This window comes from Xiphias gladius, chromosome 18 (genome assembly GCF_016859285.1).
Source record: "Xiphias gladius isolate SHS-SW01 ecotype Sanya breed wild chromosome 18, ASM1685928v1, whole genome shotgun sequence".
Taxonomy (NCBI): domain Eukaryota; kingdom Metazoa; phylum Chordata; class Actinopteri; order Istiophoriformes; family Xiphiidae; genus Xiphias; species Xiphias gladius.
The window spans coordinates 3,939,553-3,957,227 of record NC_053417.1 but is presented as its reverse complement, the minus strand read 5'-3'; the positions used below and the strand labels follow the sequence as shown (position 1 = coordinate 3,957,227).

The 17,675-nt window shown below is 40.0% G+C and overlaps 1 protein-coding gene across 1 annotated transcript; it reads right to left on the bottom strand.

The window, feature by feature from the left end:
* Positions 1 to 320: 320 nt before the first annotated feature.
* On the bottom strand, positions 321 to 16,377 carry si:rp71-17i16.5 (phosphatidylinositol 4,5-bisphosphate 3-kinase catalytic subunit gamma isoform). The gene is made up of 12 exons (XM_040153218.1): positions 16,135 to 16,377; positions 14,184 to 15,331; positions 13,215 to 13,878; positions 12,163 to 12,228; positions 10,248 to 10,473; positions 7,151 to 7,245; positions 3,612 to 3,755; positions 3,380 to 3,470; positions 2,432 to 2,562; positions 1,853 to 1,964; positions 1,433 to 1,590; positions 321 to 610 (listed from the first exon to the last, which is right to left on the bottom strand). Exons 1-12 carry the CDS (start codon positions 16,375 to 16,377, stop codon positions 353 to 355), a joined length of 3,336 nt encoding a protein of 1,111 aa, XP_040009152.1. The 3' UTR covers positions 321 to 352.
* Between the last annotated feature and the right edge of the window lie 1,298 nt (positions 16,378 to 17,675).

Genomic DNA, 17,675 nt, shown 5'->3' with positions numbered 1-17,675 from the left:
ATTAAACTGACTGTTGTTGCTGTTTGGATTTACCATGCAGATCATTGCAGGAGTTGCATCTGATTGGAGCATTATTTTGGGGATAAAGTAAGCTGCACATACATTTACAACGTGTATAATGTCAAATGTGACTGGTTACTGTGGCACTATTTTCCACCCCCATCCAGGTCACCGTTGATTTATTTGAACTTGCCAATTTTCTTTGCTACCAAATTCCTATAAAAACAGCCTGTGCTCACTACTGAGGACAGGGACGCAACACAATACATAAAAAAATCATTGTTACGTGTAGACATTTGAAGATCCACCATTTCACCTCCTCCAGAGCTGAAGCACAATAAAATAAAACACTCTACTTGATGCCTGCCACCATGTGGATCCACCAGTTGGCCTGCACAGTCCAGCCCAGCTGCTCACACACAGAGATTTGCTGGAGGAAATGCTCCTTGGCCTCTGCCTCACCCTGCTCCTCCTGGAGTGCCTCCCGCAGGTAACGCATGTCCTCTGCAGCACTCAGCTCTGGGATGCCGGTCAGCAGCATGAGGGAGAAAAGGGTGACCAGCAGACGCGAGTGGGAGCGCAAGGAGAGGTACGCTTGGGTGCACGTGTCCTAATAGGGGTAGGTGGGGCGGGCAAGGGGAGGCAGGGAGACAAGGACAATAGGGAAGGAAATAAGGACAAAAAATAAGAGGATGTAAGACATATCCTACAAATATTTTTGCTATTTTCATTTTAAAATATTTTACACATAAATGCCCGTACACATGCAAAATGGACTCACTTGTCTGTTCACTTATGTAAACACATTCAATCACATCCCAATTCATCTATTCCATACACAGTAAGTTTTGAACATTTGATACCAAAAATGGAAAATGAAAATTTTTGCTCATTCCTTGAATAAATGCAAAATAAATAATAAACTCGTGTTTTCAAGTACAACTAGTTAAAAAAAGTGGGTTTGAGTTTTCTGACAAACTGTCTCGTCTTTATCTCATTATCACATGTTCACAAATAGAAAAATTCCATCCTCAAACAGCAAGACGCATGGCTGCCATTAGCTGACACCAAAGACTGTAGACTTCCCCATTTAAGCATAGGACTTCAGGCATTTACTGACATTCAAAAACAGTTAATGGAGACACATTTTGTACTTCTTTTTTCCCTTATTTCAAAAACAGTCCCCGACAACTACAGTATTTCCTCCGGGGTGAGTAATGTTTGTTAAAAGCTACAGTGCCTCGCTGTTTTAGGGAAATTACTGAGCCTCTTTTTAAAAACATTAAAATGACATCATTGTAACCCATTTAAGATTTTCATCATCAGTAGGAACTAGTGAACTTGGGGCTCAGAACCACAGACAAGCTATAGTTATCAATTACACAGAAACTAACACAATCACACCTGCACACAAATAATCAGGTCCTCTTACCCTGAACCGTTGAAAATAGAGGCTGTTGCGACCTTTGACCCTGCCCATGACATACAGGAAGTCAGGTGTGAGGACAAATGGTACACGCTCCCTGTTCACTCCAAGGAAGTGCTTCCTGTTACCCAGGATGTGACCAAAGTCGATGTGAAACAAGTTCCCTAAGAGGCCCAGGAAATACGACAGCATTAAGGTTTATTCTGTTCATCAAATCGTCAGTTTTCTTAATTCAGTGTTTTGCTCATTCATTCAGCTTTTCCATCATTCAGTCATTGCCTTGGAAACATAACGTTATCTGTCATATTACTCAATGAACGACCGAAGGATCGGAGTTTTACATTTGCACAAATGCAGATAGTTTTACTCCGCTACTAAGTTAAATGAATGGCCAGTGTGATGTGAACAAGGATTTGTGATGCATACCTTGGTCTGTGATCATGATGTTGTCATTGTGTCGGTCTCCTATACCCAATACGTAAGTGGCAACACAGTAACCGGCACAGGACTTCACGAACCTCTCCACGTTCTTGTAGTGCTGTAGTCAATTGAGATTACAGCTGTCTAATAACGTATTTGGTAGCATGGCAGAACACAAACTGCTCTAATGCAGCTGATGCCTACACTACAATTATATACATACATAATATTCTATATGATGAATACATTTTAAATAGAGGAGTAAATATAAACTGGTCTACAACCTTTTTTCAGACAAGCTGTCAAAGCTTTCTCATGGCAAGGTAAAAGTAAAAAAAAAAAATAGTTTCACTCTATGAGTACAGTCAAAAATAAGAATGATTCCAGTGTTTTTTAGGCATTACCACCTGTGCTGACCTGAGGGCAGTTGCACAGGCTGATGTTACCCAGCATGTTATTTAGCCAGCACCCCCTAAATAAGAAGGCCTGAATGTAGCATGCTTTTTTATTTACAGTCTGATATTACCAGTTAATCTTTTATGAAACCTGGTTTTCAATCTTGTCCATGTTTTCCATACTACTTACAATTTCCTGGAGTGGACACTTAGACTTGAGCCACTCAAACAGAGCATCGTTTCTGAAGGCTGCAGTTGTTCCTCTGTGGTTCCTCTGGACTGCAGCGATGGTGGCTGCATTTCTCACAATCTCGATCATACCTGTTGAGGAGAAACTTGATAAATTCACTAGGAGTTTATTTTTTCATGCCACACTTCATATAAGGCATCATGGTTGATCCATGGTAAAAGAACTCGTCATTTGTGAAGCACCAGATTATTCACAAAATATTTTACACAGCTTGCACATTAAGTGTATTTGCTTCTGGCCACTCAGGTCCTCTTTAATCTCTCACTTATATTACAGCATACTTTGCCATCAAGTAATGAGACTAATACAAGAAACACACTCCACCAATTTTACACATGAAACTCAGTTTACTCATCACAAGGACTACTTCACAGCCTGTGAGAACAGTTGTATAATGTCTTCTGTGGTTCTCGGGGACCTTTCTAAAGTCTTCCTGAGTTTTGGGGGGCATGCAGTTTGAAAGATGTAAACATTTAATAGTGACGGAGGGTCTAATCAACCAACCAACAAACCAACCAACCAACCAACAAGACTGAAAACATGACCTTCTAGTTAGAGGTAATGAGTGCACAGCCAACAATATGATATGGGAATGTAACCTAGCTTAAGTAAAACCAACTGACCACATGGTCCACAGAGCCTGGTTATGAAATGCTGGGTCCCAAAAGTGAACCAGGGCCATAGCTTCCACTGAGATCTGGATCTAACTATGGGGAAAACTGAGACAAAGTCCTGACTCATTTAGGTAGGGTTCAGAGGAAACTTGCTGAAAGTATCATTAAACAGCATGAATGAAAAATCCAAACTGAAGAATTGTACAGAATTTTAGAGTTGTGATTTCTGAACTCCTGGCTACAGTACTGGTTTGAACCACACTGATGTTGATACCTATGTTGTGTCCCGTGGAGATGCAGCCATATGGAACAAGGTTAAGGTCCAGAGATTTCTCCTGCCAGATAGAGTCCATCACCACCAATGTCTAAACAGGAAGATACACAAAATCAGGTGTCACTTTACCCAAAGGTAAAATGTATTTACCACCACAAAACACCAACATAAGTAAGATTACTCATACATAAGATGAGTAATTGAGGCAACAAAAAAAAAAAATCTCCCTGACCTGAATGACCAGCATGTCCTGTCTGAGGTCGTCGCCTTGTTTGAAGATTATTCCGACAGGTGTAGCAGAGGTGGGCGATGGCATGGGAGAGAACTCCAGCCACAGGGGCTTCTTCTTAGAGGCCATCACCTTGCATTTGTCCAGCTGGACAAGAGGGATACAAAGACAACTGATTGTTCTTTGTGACTTCTTTTTAAAGGCCCTGAAATCAGCATCTTACCACTAGCAATGAGGTCCACAACCTTTCTGCCAACGCTGGAACAGTTTCAGTTATCCCACAGCCTGAGGAAGCAGATTAGCTGAGTTTCTGAGTGTTGAACTCTTAAAAAGTACTGCTACTGTACTGCTGAAAGGATGTCTTTTCCTGAAATTTATCTGTGATTGTTGCTTATTTAGTCATGAGTATTAAGTATAACAGAGAAAATATCTAAAACTTTTCAGGGGCTTTAACACCTGAGATCCTTTTTTTTTTGTTTTGGGTCCGACTAATACTTATACTAAGAGCTTGAAATGCACTTTCATGTAATAAGATATAACTGGAGCATTTGACAGTGTTTTTGAGTCTTTACAGAGAAATTGTTTTTTGGACATTTTTGGACTCAGGTAGACATTTTCCTTCACTTTGTTTCCAGAGACGACTTGTCAAGCAACGTGTATAGCACCGTGACATCTTTGTTCTTCTTTTCTATCGAGGACCTCAGATGGTTTATATGCAGCCACAGTGTCTTTCCCCGCTCCTGTTCTCAGCATATTTACGAACACATACTGCTTGCTGGAAAATGTAAAACCTTTGTAAAAATAGTGTTGTATTTTAATGTTAAAATGTGTCGCTCCTTTTTATTAAACAGCTTTTTTCATAATGAGGTATTAGATGGACTGAATCTTGCACTACATGCCACATTCACCCGTTCACACACACATTCATACAGCACTTCCTATACACACCAATGTTACAGTGTTATCTATCGTCAGTATCTTGCCTAAAGAAACGTCGACATGCAGACTTGTTAATTATATGACAGTATCAATATTGTAACATCATGTTGCTGTACATAGTCATGGTTACAAGGTTTTGTGATTCATGCTGCTATATACAATAGATATACTACTGTATGTCTATGAAACTGAACTTGATTGTATCCAATAGTTGTTATTTATTTTGAAAATAGGTAAGCAATCTTTGTTTTGGAGCAGTGATGTAGAGCAAGCAACATGTAGAAATTTTTGTGCTCTTGACACCAAGGTAAACTCAGACGTGAGCTTCATGAAGGTATCGTGTATCCACTTGTAAAAATGACAAAATGTAGTAAAATTTTCTTAATTAATTAAAATTAATTAATCTTTAATTAATTCTTAATTAAAATTTCTTAACTGTGTGGTGTATTGATGTACGAATCTACTTTAAAGAGTAGAGAAGCTGCTTTCAGTAATTGTAAAATTTCCATGTGCACAGTAATGTCACTGCAGCAAATATTGGGGGGCATTTTAGCAGCAAAAATAAAAACTTAATTATAAAGTTGACAGGACAGAGGAAACTCTCAAGGGGACACAAGATTGAACTTTTAGCTTCTCAAATAAATTTGTTCAGACAGCTCTGATGGCGCTCAGGATTTATCAGGATGATGGCTGCTTTGCTCCAAACAATTTCACCGTAGGAACCTGGACTTTGTGTATGTGACAGCTAACTTTTTGAATGAGTGAAAGAGCACAGAACATTAATCAACATTAGATCCTGACTGATCCTCTCGGCGTGTCTGGAGATTTTACTGATCAATGAAATTCCGCTGCTGCGCTTTTTTTTGTAGAGAGGTGGTTGCGTCTGCAGGAGACATGACGCTCCTCTATGGAAGGTTAAATATTCAGCCTGTGTGCGTAAACACACGGAATGTAATCAGCAGTTAAACAGCCAGCTGCTGAGGAAAGAAGTGAGAAGTCCCAGATGAAGGAAATGGAGTATGCACATCTTTGAGTTGACTGGAGTCTGGTTAACAGTACATTAGGCCTGAGGAGTGCTATATGTTGGAGACTAGACTATTTTGGAGACTTTTGCTAAATATAAACATGAGCTAAATTAAATGTAACAGCTACAATAAAGTTCAGTTTCATAGACATACAGTAGTATATCTATAGTATATAGCAGCATGAATCACAAAACCTTGTAACCATGACTATGAACAGAAACATGACGTTGCAATATTGATACGGTCATATAATGAAATAATCGATTACAATTAAACACATAATACAGTAAAGTAACCGAAAGGCCCATATTATCACTGTAACAATTATAAACATAGAAAATCACAATATTGATCCAAGTCTGATTACCTTATAACTACATAACATGCAGTCATTAGTCTTTATTTTGAGATACTAACTCATTCTTTTGAGAAAGTTCCTCAAAAGAAGTCTCACAGGATATTTTTTTTATCACAGTGGCAGAAATGGTCTTCATAGTAAGGGTTGTTTTGGGGATCGTATTTGTTTCTTTTCACTTCAAAAATCAACAACATATGTGATTTGCAAACCATGGATTTTAGCCAAGAGATCATTTCATATTTTGAGTAGCTGGATCAGCCTGACAGATAAATGATAATGAAGTGCAAATATTTCCAGCTTTAGCAGAAAAGAGAGATGGAAAGGAGAGCAAAATGTGGCAGGAGAGACATGAAGGAGAGACAGTGGACAACAAACTCACAGAGAGATTGGGAAACGAGAGAAAGAGGACTGAGATAGAAAGGAAATAAACGTAAGGAATAAGGAACTGAGTGAGAAAGAAAAGAAAGAGATAGACAGAAACGGACACTGAGGAGGAGAGAGATGACCAAGTGACTGCTACAAGTCTACCTGGGTTTTATGTTCATATACTGTGAATTACAGTGCAGTAACTTTCACTCTTTAAACTCATTAGTACCTATTTTCTAAGATAAGTATATATTTTTTATGTGGGGACATGACACTACCTGCACCACACAGCAGACAGAAAAAATTAACGACTAGCTGGTGAACACAGTGGAGAACTTAGCAGCTAAAGAGCCAAATATGTCCCTCAGGAGCTGGTGAAGATCAAACAAGAGCTAAAAACAGAAAGAACGTTGGACTTGCATTCGCCAGGTGGCCAGAAACAAAACTTCAAATTAATTCTAATGCTGTTCTTTGTCTGCTGGATGTGTAAATTGGCAACTGCTTGCTAACACATTACCCATATCAACTTTATAATGTGATTATATGTAAATGTGTGTACAGCTTGTTGTGCTGTCCCATTTGGCCAAAGAATCAACCAATGCAGCTATAAGAATAACAAGAATTCTCACATTGGATCTAGAGATCAATCTCTTATACTGCATATGAATACTGCATATCGTCAAAAAATGACTAAAGGGCAATTCAAGTTAATTGGGAAATCAGTGTGAACCATACACAGAAGACTAAATATACTAGGATATGATAAAAAAACAAGAATAAAATTTTTTATTCGACACACCATTCAACTCTAACGCACTCACAATGCGCACAAACAGACCACTGGAAAAGCTTACCAGGATCGTTCCAACTTTGACGCGGGGGTCAAAGGGCAGCAGGAATTCATTCGGCAGATTACAGTTTCTAAGAAGTTCTTGAAGCCTGAGGGGAGCTAAAACAACAGAAAAACATGAAACAAAAAGACACAATTCAGTGAATTTGTTTACTGATGAAACAAACAGCTTCTTCTGGGATAGGGGTGCCTGGCACAGAAAAGATTTTGTTTGAAAGACTATTAATTATTGAGATGGACCAGGACTAGTGTGCAAGCTGCTAGTAAGTGGGGTACTGTGACTACCAGTGTTGAAACACAAGCAGAAAAACGGGTTGTTAAATTCCCTGTTAGAGCACATGCTGATAAATTGGACAGTTTTCAAAATGGTAGAAAAGCCAAGTTAAACAAGGCAAACAATGTAATAAAATCAATGCAAGATTAAATGCAAAAGGTTGAAAAAACTCCGGTACAAAATCCTCTTGAAGAACTGACTGATGTATGTGATGAAGTGAAATGCATGCATGAATCTCTGTTGGGAGATAAAGCATTGTGATGAACGGGGAAATATGAAACATGGTTTGCCTGTAAATATGAAAGCCATTATTTAAAAGTTGCCATTCAAACTGAGGGAGTGATGGAGGACCATAGCTCTTGATATAATGGAAACCTCCAATTACAAAGCATGCTCCATCAATCTGGTTGCGTAATTGAGGGTCACGTCAGAATTCTCTCTGACCCTCTCTTTGGTGACATACATGATTCTCACCAGGTTTAAGTCACAACCAAAGAGCAGATTAACTGATTGGCTTTCTGCTCGGTAAAGCCAGAGTGACACCACTGAAGGCTGTAACAATTACCCAGCCGGGTAATTGTAGCTGGAGCTGACAGCAGCCAACCTTTCTGTCAGAGTCAACTCAATGCTAAAGGAAAAGCTGAATCTCCAGTTGGAGGATTGAGTCTTTTGGACTGACAATAGTTTCGTATGTACAACAAGGACAGGCACTTCCATATATCTGTGGCAAACGGGATCTCAACCATCAGAGAAACATCTGAACCCTCACAGTAGAGACATATTTGTTCCAAGGATAATCCATCTGACGATGCATCAAGAGGAACAAAAGTCTCTAACTTTTTGAAGAACAGCAGGTGGCCTGAAGGCCCTGCATTTCTCTAGAAGCATGAGGAGGAGAAGCCTACAAGCGCAACAGAAGTCTCAGTGGACTCTGATGATCAAGATGTCAGAAAGGAGGCAACAGTAAACGTCATCAGTGTGAATGATGTGTCTAGTCCAGCTCATCATCTACGTTTCTGATTGTAGGAGGCTCAAAACATCAGTTACCTGGTTCTTCTGGTTGAAAGAGATTTTGTTAGAGCAGAGTTGCCTGAGGAAGCAGGACAAAGGGTCACAGTGGCACCCAGGAGTCGGATCTTGATGCTCGAAGATCTATTGAGAGCAGAGGTTTCCATCATTCCCTATTGCCTGTAACAGGGATTCAATGAAGAGATTTCTACTATGTCATCTAGAAAAACGACAGTGAGCCGTCAGGGTCCCATATACAGGCTGGATCTATTTTTGGAAGATAAACTCTTGAGAATTGGAGGAAGATTGACCAAAGTAGCAATGCCCAAGGAAACATCCAATCATCCTCTCCAAGGATCAGCCTGTGTCTATGCTCATTGTTAAGCATGTCCACCAAAATCTGGGCCATGGAAGACAAACTCGAAAGCTGTTCACAGTGAGAGAGAAGATATAGATTACCATCATCAGTTAAGCCATCAGGAAGATCATTGCTTAATGTGGGTTTTGTAGACGCAACAATGGAAGTGTAGTGGAACAGAAGATGGAAGATCTCCCAAAGGTGAGAATCCTTCTTAATCTACCTCCATTACCAACACGGGAGTAGATTACTTTGGACCAGTGGAAGTAAGGAAGGGAAGATCAACCTGTACACATACGGGGTAATATTTACCTTTATGGCGAGCATGGCAGTCCATCTCGAAGTACCAAGTTCATTGGAGACAGACGCATTCGTTAATGCTTTGTGGCGTTTTATCAGAGGAGTGGAAAAGTGGTCAACCTAAGATCAGACAATGATACCAACTTCATTCTGGGCATACAGAGAACTGCAGGAGGCTCTTCATGCTTTGAATCATGATATAATTGAAAGAGTTCTGTTGCAAGCTGGAATTCTTTGGGGTTTTCTGCAGGTTCACACCATGGTATGTGGAAATGGATGATCCACCTGGTGAGTAAGGGTTCTCAGCTCTGTTCTACATTGCCGAAGTTGGACGATAGATTTCATAGGCTTCAGTGAAATGGAAGCCATTTTGAATGATCGACTGATTACCAAGCTGTCGGATGATCCCATTGCCCTGGAACCTCTCACACCTAACCATCTTTGCCACCTGGAGTGTTTGAGCCTAATGACCAGTATGTGAGAAGACAATGGAGACATGTGTAATACCTATCTGGTCATTTCCAGAAGAGATGGGTATGGGAGTAACTACCCTTACGCCAAGACGAGCAAAAGTGGAACCAGAAGAAAAGGAGTTTGGTTGCTGGAGACATCATTATCATGGAATCATGGATTCAGCTCTTCCTGTTCCTGGCCAATTGGCAAGTTCTGGAGGTTTTTCCAGATAAGAACGGGCTTGTGCGTTCTATGAGGCTACAGACCAAACCAACATCATTGAAAGGCCAGTGACAAAACTCTGTCTACTACATAGAGTGTAGATTTGTTTGTTTGTATTGTACTTACCTGTAACTTGGTTTATGGTGACATTCGGGCCCCTTTCATGTTATATGTGTTTAAAGTGTTATGTCTGCCTGCCATTAAAAATTAGAGGACAGTGTGTAGGAGCCAAATTTCCTGATTTAAAGATTTTCAAAATGTGTTATCACTAAATTATTTTAGATGTAGCCTGGTAAGTCCTGCTGAGGTCAGAAATCTCTTTTGCAAGGGAGACTTAACCAAGATGGCACCATAATAAGTTGCAGATGAAAAAATACTTTAAAAAAAATTACCTAACAGTACTCATTTGACTTTATGCTATCATTCAGTACAAGTATAGTTATGGTAAACTAATTCATAAGAATGTCTTTCTTAGTCATGTCCCACCTGTAGGAGTGAGGTCGGTCTTGTCAGGGAAGAGCTTCTTAATCATTAGAGCAACCTCCTGTAGGGCCTCAACAGCCTGGACCTGCTGGGTGAAGCTGTCGAGCATGGCCTGGCCGCAGCCCAGCAGGTAGGCCTCCAGAATCACAGCCATGCGTTTGCAGAAGTACGGACACCCTGCCACTTCACTGCGGACGTACCAGAAGAAGAAGTGCCCGATTCTCTTGCTCTGCAGTGAAAGATGCGAGTGAGTTCACATTTTACTGCAATCAGACTTTCCCACTCTGCTCACCATTGTGTGAACCTTAGAAAGTAAACAAAAACAGTCAGTGACAAAGAGACCCTGAATTTCACAGGACAGGAGAAGCACTGGGCAGGAACAAAAAAATATGAAATATTCATTGTTAAAATTAGATCCTGTCTGTCACAGACATCCATGGAATCCATTCCTGACATGCAATTCTGACATAAAGTTCCACCTGCTCCTCTATCTGCTGATACCATGTTGGTGAGCATGGCTGTAGTGCAAGTGCAGGTTATTTACTTTTTAAGAGTAAACTAAAAGGTTGCACATGCAAACTTATATAAAATCCCTCCTGAAAAAAATACATACGTATACTGTATATAATATCCAGAGTTGGTCTGTTTTGTTCATGACTTGTATTATCCAGACAAGGAGTGCAGAGAAAAGCTGTAAACGGACACATATCCAGTAAAAATGACCAAACAAACCCAAATGTGTGCCAACTAGTAAGAAAAATAATCGTGCTTATAGAGTATATTAAAAACCTGATTTGACAAACACTTCTGAAGAAAAGTGGAGCTTTTGTAGTCCCACACACTCTTTATACACTATTTGATATGGCTGCAGAGCAATATGGTGCACTATGAAGTGCCAGAGTCCACCAATAAGAACACACAGGGTGAAAAAAAATGAAGTTATGACAGGAATGTGAGTATTTCTCCGCAGTGTTCTGTTTTTCATAGTCCAATGTTTAAGGAAAATAAATGGTAGTTCAGGGCCCCTTGAATTAGCAAATTTCTATACCTCTGCTAAGTTTCTGTGTTTTAACTGATTTTTGCACGGTTTATTTTTCTCTCTTCCGAAAAAAAAAAAACAACAACAAGAACATATAGTCCATTACTGGTTTTACCATGTATTTTTTTCTTTATTATTTGTAGTTACTGTAATTGTTCTGCACACTTGCACACTGCAACTTGGCTCAAAAGTATTGTGTGCTGATACACCTGCAAAACCTACAGAGCTGTTTCTCATGTCACTGATGAATAAATGTTTCCCCCATTTCTTATGCGGTGCTCAATCTTTGAAATACCCAGCTGCATGAAACAAGCAGTACCATCTTTAAACACTACATGCTAGGATTCCCCACAGTCCTTTGGGGGACAGTAGAGGTAGCTTCATTTTGTTTGTGGTGAAGGATAGGCACCATGTTTACCATGTTTCTGTCTGCAGCTGGTACAATTTTGAATACAGCATGAAGAAGAAAGTAGTAAACTAATATAAATTTAAATACATAGACCAAAATGTTGTTGTCATCATTTAGGTTTAAAAGGTAAAAACTAGATGACCATGCAACCAAATATGTTTTTTTACTAAAATGTGTAAATGACCAGCCACAGACATGACAGTGATTAGTTTATGCATTTGTATTCAAATGAGCAGCTTTTCAGACAGACAATGCATTATATTATTATTGTTAAAGAAGTTAATAAAGCCCTCCACCAAAAATTTAGAGACCTGCAGTGGACAAGTAATTAGAAATATTCTTGAAAGGAGGGAAAATGGCAACAAAAATGGCAGAATGATGAACCACCGACATCCTTGTATACTAATCCTAATATAGTATGATACTGTATGTACTGTGTACACTGAATATCGGGATGCTGCGTAACTCACCCGCAGAGCTCTCTGGATGAGGTATCGAGCAAGGAAACTGTCATGGTAAGGTTCAACTTTAAGGGTCTGTATGAATAAACAGGACAGAGGAAAACTGTAAGTAATGATACCAATCTACAGGTTCAACCTCACAGTATCTCCACAGACACCTGAGTTCTTTAGTAAATACAAGCTTTGTAAAAAAAAAAAAAATTATAATAATAATTAAAAAAAAACTGTAATCAGCTACTATTGAATGTTTTTGCACTGAAATAGAAAAGGCCACTGCCCAAGCAGCGTACAGCAGTATAATCAAACTCAGAACTGAAAAAACATAACTTCATATGAATGTTTTTTGTGATGATTCACAATTTCTATTATTTGATTTGTATTCAGGTCTTAACAGACTATGAGAATAATGCACAGGTGACATAAAACCTCCACAATATAATACAGTGCAATACAACCCACACTGTCCTCCTGCTCTCTGACTGTGGATTTGTGTACACAAGTATCTATGAAGTGCAATGTATACAGTAGAATTCACGACATCTTAACTGTATTTTGTTTTGTCCCAGAGGCCCAGTACTCCTGTCCTGAAATACTACCAGGCACTAGGTTTTCCATGTATCAGTTGTTTTGTAGAAATTTGATTAAATGCAGATTTACTTTGGAAAGTGCACTCTGAACACAATATAACGGTCTTAAAACCTTGTTTTTACATATATATTAGCAATTCTAAAAGAAAATTCCCCCAACAATGCAGGAGCCCTTTGCACAACCAAAAACACAAGCCCAAAAATGTTAAAAGGTGTTCATCTGCTTTAATGTTAGCTGCAATCGTTAACATATCTGGCTAGCTTACTACTTAACCTTTCTGAGTGTTATCTCCAAGGCCAAGGGTTAGCATCTCAAAGGTTGTTTTTTTTTTTTTTTTTCAGCCCACAAATTAAATGGTCGCCAACTAGAAATGATAAGCCCACTTTTGCCTACCTCTGTCTGAAATTAATGATGATTTTTTCAAAATCACCAGTGCATGCTTTTGATGTGTCTGTTTTGACTAAAACACATACCTGCACCAGCTGCAGCAAATACTTCATTACATCATCATTGGACAGGCTTTCCAATCTCTGGACTGCAAGTCTCCTGACCATCTCGTCAGCAAAGTCCATGCTTAACAGCTCCAGGGCCACTGTTACATCCAGATCCACAGGATCCCAGTTTCCCAGTAGCCAGTGGACATCCTCCACCACCTTGCGGTTCATCCAATCAACACTGCGCAGGTAGTGGGGTAGGTTGGAGGCATAGTGAATGCTCTCTTCCCGGAACCTTTTGAGGCAAGCCCTGTTGGTGCTGAATAATGGGGAGTGGGATCTGAGAGTTTCAGTGTCAGTTGATGGGTCCAAAAGAGGTTTCACATGCAGAGAGGAAGAATCTGTGCTAGGTAAGGTGGAAGAGGGTGAGGATGAGGAGGAGGAAGGAGCATGAGAGGAGGCAATAGATATGGTTGGGGAGAGGCTGGAGGTGGGACCATCAGAACATTCAGAGTGACTAAAGCTATTTGGGAGAACTACAGGGAAACTGTAGCGATCTAGAAGGAAGCTGATAGCCATGGCGTTAGCTATGTCTGGGTTGGTAGCAGAGGACAGCTTGTCTGCCTGGTAGGTGATGGCCTCTTCCTCCATGTCAGGGTAGGACCACATGTGCAGGGTGTAGGGGCCCTGGCTAAGGACAGACCTGCAAGGATGAACAAGTACCATAATGACAAAAATGCACATTTTGAAAACATATGTAATGAATTAGTTATTGTAACAATAATTAACCACAACTTAACTGTATTCAAGAAATGTACTTAAAGAGCAACTCTTTTGTTGCTCTCCCTTGTCAATTAATGAGGGAATGTTTATATACACAGACACATACACATGCCCACCTTTTTCTGAATGTCTGACTTTATGTCTCATAAAACATATAAAATAATACAATGATAGTTTCAAAGCACAATTTCTATAAATTCTAAAGTACTTATACTAAAAACTGACCTGTGATCTATGAGGAGAAGATTAACAAAGTACAGCACCTTCCCCTCCCCTGAGTCTTTGGTACTTAGGGAGATGTCATCACCACTCGCATTAATAGTGAAACCCAGCTTGGCTCCACGTGGCAGATCCCTGAGGAGAACATCAAAATCCAGCCATTCATTCCACAGTACTTCATCTGCGAAGGCCTTGGGAACGGAGGACACTGAAGAGAGAACCTTGCTACCATAAAGTATAGAGGCTTCAACATAAACAGACTGAGGGCATTTGCTTGGAAATGTTGGTATGTCAAAGCCAAGTAATTTGACTCTGAGTTTTCTGTTGCAATCCCACAAGGATATCATGAAGATGTCATCCAAATCCTTCCCCTCGAGGCGGAGATCATCATGGCAGCTGAACTGGCCACTGAAACCATCAACGAGTGGCCAATCCACAAACTTGACAGTCTCCTCGACAAGCTGCGACACAGGTACCACAGAGACGTGGAAGTCTTGATTGCTTTTCAAGCACTGTCGAACCCAGAGGAAATCGCTGAGGGGGTAGTCTCCGGATAGAAACTCCTCCCTCCCTGAGACTTTTAACACCAAACCGTCACAAGTGTCATAATCAAGCCCCTGGTCTTCCATCACCCTTCTAAAAACTTTAAGAAGAACGTTTGGCGTTGCATTAAGATCAACCTCTATGCTGAAGCTGATCTTGTTCATGTAATGGATGGTGACAGGAAGTTTTTTGTTTAGCCAGTCCTGTAGGTCAGCTGGAACGGGGGCACATGTTATCCAAGGCTCTGTGGCATACAACTTGTCATCCCGATTTTTTAGCTCTTGTCTTCTAGGAGATGCCAGTTTCCTGCGGGTGAATGTGAGCTCATCAAGTCTGTTGGATGCTTCTTTCTCCAGGTTATGCCCAATCAGGTAAGACAGACACTGCTGCTGTTTCTTCTTCTCCTCTGAATCAACTGCCACCAGAGGTTTCACCACTATGTGTGCCAATAGACGCCCAGTGTCATCACATGACCATGGAATGTCTAACGTTCTGACAACCTGACAGTCATCGTAGGCCTCATACCAGTCATCCCCCCTGGTATAAAGCAGAGTGTATTTCTCTGGGTCAAGTATTGCAAGTGGATCGGGATGGCAGTTTTTTTCCTGGGCCTGAAGGCATAGAGATGAATATTTGATAAATGTTGATGGTTGGAGAACAAGATCAAAAGTTAACAGTCATGTTAGCAGCTCTATGAGGTTGTAACATAAACTGTAAATAGCACACAGATAGCATAGCATAGCATAGCATAGTGGTGCTTTAAGCTTTGGTTTTGCAGGAATTTGGTGAGAAACCAAAATATTGGACGAAATAAAATTTTGACCAGATGATACTGTTAAATGACAAGTCATTACAAAACATCCTGAAGGGGTCATACAAAATCTGTGTCAAATTTCATAGAAATCCATTCAGTAGTTGTCAAAACATTTCACAAAAATGACAATTGTGAACCTTATGTTAGTGCTAGATAAAAAGTAAGGGGATCAACAAAGTCATTGAGATTCACCCTCTGGGCACCACGATATCTATACCCAATTTCAAGGCAACCCATCTGATTGCTGTTACGACATTTAAGTATGGCCCAAAGTGGTGGAATAACCAACATTGCTGTCCCTCCACTAGCGTTACTAGGACTCTTTCTGACCCTGTTGATTCTCCGTTCCTAACCCCCAACCACCACTACTACCGACCACCTGAACAAAATGTCAATAAAGGTGCCTTAGTAAATATTCAGGTAGCAAAGTTTCATCTACAAAGATCTGTAGAATGTACTCAGTTGCAAGGACTAGCTTTGAATGTGTATATATTGAAAAAAGATGCAAAAAACCCTCAGAAAGTACACAAAAGAAAACAAGTTTTAAACACTTTTTAAAATTATTTTGAACAATAGACCATCCAATATGGGTTTCCCCACCTGCATACAGATGCGTAGCCGCAGCTGGTAGATGATACACTGTGCAGGGAGGACGACTGACACTGATTTGCAATCTACAGTGGCACTGCAATCCTCATCACAACCTGGTGGTGGACCAGGCTCAGGCTTAAACTCACAGATAAACTTCAAGTTGTTCTCAGAGCAGCCTTGAGTCGACATCCCTATTAGAGAGACCACGGCACGTGGACTGTCAGGCTGATTCAGGAACAACCCAGGATCCATTGATACTGCAAGAGAGCAAAACCTGAATTCAAATAAGTATTTTTAAAAAATCAGTGCATATGTATCTCATTGGGTATTAATCTATTTTTTTATTTTTAATATGGCATTGCAGATGTAGTGTGCTAAAGCAAATCATTTAGAAAATTCTTAACAAACCTTACAACGACAGTTGCTGCTTTCTTAAAATCTTAAAGTGGAGTCCGTGTGAGAACACAGTCTACCTGTTTGACTGTATGTCAGACTGTTGGTTCTCTTTTTGTGATTGCTTGGGACTTCCTCATATTTCTATACCTGTTCTCAAAAGCCAACATAGATTAAATACTAACAAAGCATTTACTGGAACAGTAAAGGGGATGACTTCCTTGTTCCCTTTTTGTACTTAGGGGTTATAAATTACAGCAGGCCTAACCTTTTCGAGATTTTCACAGTTTAAGTTTCACAACAGTCCTGGGTAAATGGGTACTTTGATCCTGTTCTACTTTAAAACAAATACAGTACTCAGTGAAGTGTGTTTCCCTTTGGTTTACCAGTCAGCACTTATTCTGAAGTCAAAAATGGTGGTCATATAAGAAAGAGGAAAATGAGAACCTCTGCATATTTTAATTCAAACAGTTCAAAGGGTGCAGTAGTCTGTGCTTTCTAGTAATGCACTAAACCTGTTGGGATTGTTGGGCTAGCTATTCTACTCTGAACTCTGAACTAGCCCCTAAGCTCTTTGCTCTTATGCTACACTTTTAAACAATATTCAGTATTCATATAGCACTTTTTCATGACAGGGACTGTCATGGTCTCAGCTGTGCCTCCCCCATTTCTAATGTTCCCATTGTTTTTTCCCTTCCATTGTGTCTCTTCTTTGTCCCTAGTTTGTCTCTCTGTCTGTGTGTGTGTTTGTCTGGACATGGCAGTCACCACTGTGACCCCCCCACTACTCAGCTCCTGCATGTGTCTATATATATATATAAAGTTTGTGTATTCCGTTCTTGAGGGTGAAAAAGAGTTATTTTCTCCTGAGAGTTCATTCATAGCATCATCCACAGCCAGATTACATTTTTTATGAACATAATGATCTGCCATGTCACAAAACATTGATACTGAATGTTTCTCCTAAATTTTCACTCACAACATATTTCCCTTGTTTGACTTTGACACTTGCAATGCAGTATTAACTCGTAACACCCAAAGCATGATTAAACCTCTTTATGACTCTGACTTAAGTGTTACACAAAGGAATTCCAGGCGCTATGTGACAGCCTGGAGTTCAGTCAAAGAAAAAACAAGACACTTCAATTCTCCGTCAA